This window comes from Engraulis encrasicolus, chromosome 12 (assembly GCF_034702125.1).
Source record: "Engraulis encrasicolus isolate BLACKSEA-1 chromosome 12, IST_EnEncr_1.0, whole genome shotgun sequence".
Taxonomy (NCBI): Eukaryota; Metazoa; Chordata; class Actinopteri; order Clupeiformes; family Engraulidae; genus Engraulis; species Engraulis encrasicolus.
In genome coordinates, this window is record NC_085868.1 from 11765060 (window position 1) to 11771499 (window position 6440).

Sequence of the window (6440 nt, forward strand, 5' to 3'; positions counted from 1 at the left end):
CGCTCTCCTTACTGTTCTTCTAATAGATGGTAATGTCCTGTGTCTGACTGGGTGAAGTCGTGTGCGTGTAGCCTGATTATCATCGACTTTCAAATCTCTTCGAGACTTGGTCTGACCAAGAGGATAACAATTAACATTTCCCAAACAGCATTTCCCAAATGGTCTCCCTTGGTTTGCTAATGATTGTTTGCTTCCCAACCAACAAAGTGGGAAGGAGTTCCCGTATTTGCGGGAACTCAGAAAGCACTTGCATTGACTCTTGACCTGACTAGTTGCAACGTCGAAGGTGTTGCGTCACTAGGATGGCGCGGCCTGGCTAATGTGTGCATGTACCCTGCTTGAGGAGGAGGGTGTCCCCGTAGCGGGTCCTCTCCCACAGGCCGTAGCAGCGAGAGCCCTGGCCACACTGGATGCTGGAGCCCCCGTCTGGGTCGGATCCTCCCTCGTTATCCGCATACGCACACTCCAGCACTTCGCCCTGCTCAGCTGCACGCACACACACATGGACACACGGAGACGGACACATGGACACACACACACACACACACACATGGACACACGGACACGGACACATGGACACACACACACACACACATGGACACACGGACACGGACACATGGACACACACACACACACACACACATGGACACACGGACACGGACACACACACACACATACACACACACACACACACACACACACACACACACACACACACACACACACACACACACACACACACACACACACATACACACACACACACACACACAGGCACGCACACATATAGTACACACATGGATACATTTAGACAGAGACAGAGACAGAGATAGAAACGTATGATGAATGGCAGACATCACAGTGCAACCTAGAGCATTCTAGTCCTGATGAAGTCATGAACATCCATAATGTCATTTTGGCAGACTTGGCAGCATTTCCGACAGCTTTCCTCTGTTATAATTTCATCTGTTTACTCTGTCTAGACGGGACACTTTCTTATCCTTTACTAAAAGCAGCCATAGTCATAATCATCGTCATGTTTGCACATGACATAGTTCAAATTCCTAACTGCAGCAACAAGTAGGCTGTATGTATCTTGTTGGTAACAAATCCCATGCATAATTGTTATAATCACGCCAATGAACATGATGAATGGTGAAATAAAAGCTTCGGAACACAGAAACACGAGAAGAAATCAAAACAGACAAAAATACAAACAATAGAATGCTACAACGGTACAGTAAAGTGTGCAGTGTCAGTTTGAAACACATTGAAAGTAGCAGAGTGTTTACTTGGACTCTCCAAGTGTTGAATGAGTGTCAACACATCACAATGCACACCATTCCGCCAGAGGAACGCTGTATTATTGGTTATTAAAACTTAACTACCAAAGTACTACACTACTACAACTTTACGACTTGGTCAATGTCATTCTGTTCACACCCAATCTATAACAGAAGTCATGTCTTTACAGATCATAAGAGTTTGATAGAACGCTCCTCTATGGAAGTGTGTTTGCAAAATGTTACGTACTGTTGTCAGAGTTGTCTCCCCAACCCAGCTCCCGGAGAAGAGCCTCCTCTTCTTCCTCCTCCATGGTGGGCTTCCTGACCGTGGGCTTGGGCATGGGAGTGGACTTCTCTGCTTTGGGCTTCTTGGTGGCTTTGGGGGCCTTGGTGGCTTTGGGCTTCTTGGTGGCTCTGGGGGCCTTGGTGGCTTTGGGCTTTTTGGTGGGTTTGGGTTTCTTAGTCGGCTTGGGCGCCTTTGGTTTCTTGGTCGGCTTTGGCGATCTTGGCTTCTTTGACTTTGGCTTTCCTGTAAGAGAAATGATCTCGTTTGTAAGGTTTTTTGGGGTTTTATACCCTTATTTTCAGACAGGTCAGTGCAAGAGGGTGACAGGAAAGCAGGAGGTAATTAAAAATCAATTCACAACATGACCTTTTTGAGTGAGCACATGTCTAGGGACATTTCACTTGATGACAGATGTGTACCAATAAAAGTTGCCTGTGAATACTCACTTACAGGCCATGCTGATCAAGCTCATAAATAGTTCATTTGCAAGCACCTGTACTTCTTTTTTGTCCAGCTACCTTCTTTTAAAAAATTTTTTTTAGGGCTTTTTAGCCTTTATTTCTGACATGACAGTGGAGAAGAGACAGGAAATGAGTGGGGAGAGAGAGATGGGGAAGAATCGGCAAACGACCCGGGCCGGAATCGTACCCGGGTTGTCAGCGTATTTGTTTATTTGTTTATTTGTTGGATCCCCATTAGCTGTGGCAATGCCACAGCTATTCTTCCTGGGGTCCTTTTCTTCAATAAAATCAATTCATCATAGTATTAAAACTTAAATCTGGAAATCATACAAAAAACAATACAATAACATATTACAATAGGCTAAGCGTAGTAACCCAGTGCCCTACAGTTAGGCCACAGCAGGGCCTTGTCCATCTACTTTCAACTGAACTCTTTTGGCCAAAAATGTGTTCATTTGGACTTGAGCAGTTCACATCTGCTCTCTAGTCTACTCTTCACCATGAATGAATGTCTCTGCGTTTCTGGACTTTAAAAATGTGTCGTTAAACTCTTACATAACAGCCCACAGCTTGCCAGCCAGTGGCCTCAACAGGACTGTGTTGCATTAGGCACAAGATCAAGCTCAAGAACTTTCGGTGTGGCTGAAGCTGCCTTGAGCAAGGCTTTCTTCATGCTGCGTCTACCGTCAACAAGTCACACACTTTTCAGCGCAGAGACGACAAAAACACATAGTGTAGAACACACTGATTTCTTTGTTACGGCTCTGCCACGCTATGTGGAAACTGTGACAGGCCACGTTCCGACGTTCCTTTACATTCGTGTTCAGACAGAGCTGCTCTCTCACCAGTCAACTCAGGAGTGCTCAGGCCAAGCAAGAGGCCATGTGTGCAATGAGCAACAACTCAGGAATGGAGAACGAAGATCTGCCACAGCATCGTCAGCTTGGTGCCATTAACCTGTATACACATACACCTTGTTTTGCATTCAAATGCGAAAAGTTACCTGAAATAGTCTTACATTTGTCTCATAATCAAATTAGGCATTATAAATGACCTGTTTCTTGTGGAATTTGCTTATAAGGAGGAGGAAGAGGAGGAGGATGACGAGGAGGAGGAGGAGGAGGAGAAGAAGAAGAAGAAGAAGAAGAAGAAGAAGAAGAAGAAGAAGAAGAAGAAGAAGAAGAAGAAGAAGAAGAAGAAGAAAAATTGCTAAAAAAAAAAAACAACAACTAATACTTGGTCATTTATTTTCCAACTTTGTTCCAAATTCCTTAATATTTACAGCACAGGCTAGGAATTGGGTCAACTGATAAAGCAGGAATCCACTTTCACCTTCGCCTCCCAGGGGGATCTCAAGCTGTCCTCCTTAATCTTAACCGCTTTCCTAATATTCTGGGGAAAACATTGTCTTTTATTTCCTGCTCTATACGTAGCCTACAGACAGTCATGGAGATTTAAACTTGCTTCAGAGTGTGGAAAATTTAATGGGTCTGTGCTGCCGAGCAATTGAAAACAACCCAAACACCAGTGTTACAACATACTCTTTCCCAAAATCCAGCCACATGGTTCGTCATACGTGTTCCAAAATGTCTTGTGTGACCTATATGTGCCATAATCACTAACAGCCATGAGGTGTCTATTCATTAAAAACAGAAGAGCGCAGTCATACCCCCAGACCCATTGCGACTGGTTTGGTAATCGTCTGGTGTTTTCCCAAGCAGTGGTTGAGGGAACATCTGCAATCTATTAACAGTGCGGTGGGTTCACATGGAGAGCCAAACGATTGAGGTGCAGAATTATGAGGGGCACATAACATACTGCACCAAACACACAGAGTCTAGAGAATTCCACACCCACTAAACCCACTGTATAGTACACCAGGCAGCTATGGGAGTTTGATTTATAGAGAGAGCAAAAGCATGGCTCCAACAACTTCATGAAATCCAACTCCAGAGAACTGAGGATAGTGCATGTTTCAGCAATACAGGCCAAATTAATTTTACAAGTGCACAAATAAGACGTTTAGCTGCACTGAGGCTGCACTATTTTCAGTAAAATTATGAATTGGTGGTAATATACATTCCATGTCATACCACATTACACATGTTTTTTTTTATCAAACTAATTGGTGCAATGATGAACAGACATCAAATGTTAATATAGTAGGTTGCTCTGCCACCACCACTACTACTACAGAACATTGTGAAAACAGGTATTTAATTTACTGTCAGGAATTTCTTTTGCTAGATTCCAGTTACCATATAACTACTTGGACTTCTCCAAAGGACCTGTACAAATAATGCTTCCTGACAGCTCACTGGAAGTGTACACACATGGAGTATGACTCTTCCAGAAAACTGATTCACCGCTGAATCCCCTCACTGCTCTCCTGCCATAACCTAAATACCACATAATAACTCACACACATCTACCACTAAGTCTCTTTTCCCCGCAAAACCCTAACAAGCCATCCATAACAATACAAAGGCCACAATTAAAATTGATTGTCCCTGGCGTGATCCAAAAATCCTCAAAGAATTTTGAAATCCTCTGACCGGAGATGGACTTGCGTTTGCTTTTCAATGCAAACCAAATGTTTGAGTCTAAGGAGTGGAGTGTGTGCAGCTTCAAGCCACAATCTACTCTTTCATTAAACTGCAAGAAAAGAGGGGAGGACAGAGAGATGGAGACAGAGTGAGGGATGAAGAGAGAGGAGGGGGATGTATATGTATGTGGGAGCAGGAGGAACCTACTCGTTTTCTTTGTACGTGTGTCTGTGTGTAGTTTTCCCGCACTCCTCCCCACCAGCGCACAGCTGCATTTTCCATCTCTCTTCTTTAGTACCCAGAAGTGATTTCTTTTCCAAATGCGGTCAATGTGTCTGAGCCCCTTGCTTGTCTTGCGGGAACATGTTTCACAGATATACACACAGGGGGGGAGTGGAAAGAGATTCTCACTGAGAGTGGTGTAGTTTGGCTGGGCCCCTGCAATTTAAGACTTGACTGATAAAAAGGCTTTGGGAGTTGGCTTGGATCCTGACTTACTGCCCTGATACAGTCCAGCTGCATGAGCAGCGCTCAATGCCAATGGCTCAGTGCTGGAGAGCATGTTTCTACTGCCCTTTCTAATCAAGCAAAGTGTGTAAAATATGGTCCAGAATGGTGTAACGTTGTATTGTGTCTTTTACAGCATAATCTAAAACTTGCAAATGTGTATTTTTAAAGCATGCCTCTATGGTTACGGTTCGGCATTGCACTGAGCGTTTGTTTTCTGTTTTCTGCAGAATATTCAGCTTAATTTCATGTGAACTTGAACAATTATCATGTATAATGTCCTTCATGTATAATGTCCATTTCATATGATATACAAATTGTTGTATATGTGCATTTTATGCTGCATCGTAAGACCACATTGTGCTAAGATCACCATCCACGATCACACTTCACAGGCACAGTGTTTTGCAGAATCATTTCAAGTTTATTCATCTGCATGTGAACTTGACCAAGATCACACTTGGCAGGTACAGTGTTTTGCAGAATAATTTCAAGTTTATTTATCTGCATGGATGTGAACTTGAGGGATGATTGTGCATAATGAAACCCACCTGCTGGGTCCTCCTCCGGTGCTCTCCTGGTGCGTGGACTGTGGTTGTTGTTGTTATTGTTGTACTCCATGGCATCCATCACCCCAAGGCCCACGTCCTCCATCAGACCAGCCCCATCCTGTCTCCAGTCCTTCACCCCTGTCATTTCATCCGCAGCAGCAGACCGCTCGCCGTTGTTGTCGTCATGCTGAATCAGCGCCTGTCTGGCCGTCTCTGTCTCTGTCTCCGTCTCCCCGTCCGTGCCGGCGGCCAGCCAGCAGAGAGCCAGAAGAGAAGCCAGCAGCGGCAGGAGAGGCAGTCTCCCTCTCATCTCTGATGCTCTCCACAGGCTACAACTGAAGATGGAGCTGAGGTGCGTCTCCCACCAACCGCACAGGGGGTTCTGAAGATAGGTTCCAGTGGTTCAAGGAGATGTTCCTCAAATGTCTTCGAAATGGACCTTCTGCAGATTTCAAAGCAGAAACGAAAAAAACATACACAAGAATAAATGTGCAGATAGCCTTCTCTGCCTAGTAGAAAGTTGGTGTAAGATCTTCCCAAACACGTACAAAATCTATCTTGAGATCTTCTGAGGTAAAAGAGGTTTAAATGACCATCGAAAATGTCTGTATGTTCCTGTTCCTTGATTGTATGCGAGTATATCCAGCTTCAAAAAAATCAAAATGCCCCTAAAAGTTGTACAGCAGGGATGGACAGAGCAACTGCGAGGCTTGGTTGACAGCCCCTACAGTCAACCTCAATCTTGTGTGTGTTGCTTTTAAGAGGCTCCTTCACAGTAGAATTCCTCTGGCATCCCCCTTTTA

At 44.4% G+C, this 6440-nt stretch overlaps 1 protein-coding gene across 1 annotated transcript in view; it reads right to left on the minus strand.

Annotated features, from left to right (window-relative positions):
• Positions 1–6440, minus strand: part of aebp1a (AE binding protein 1a) — a 25417-nt gene extending 18977 nt beyond the window's left edge. Inside the window, exons 1-4 of the mRNA XM_063211642.1 lie at positions 6186–6440; positions 5638–6079; positions 1534–1815; positions 334–486 (exon numbers count right to left, since the gene is read on the minus strand). Coding sequence (XP_063067712.1) covers positions 334–486; positions 1534–1815; positions 5638–5947 — 745 coding nt within the window. The 5' untranslated portion in view covers positions 5948–6079; positions 6186–6440. The remainder of the gene's footprint in view (positions 1–333; positions 487–1533; positions 1816–5637; positions 6080–6185) is intronic.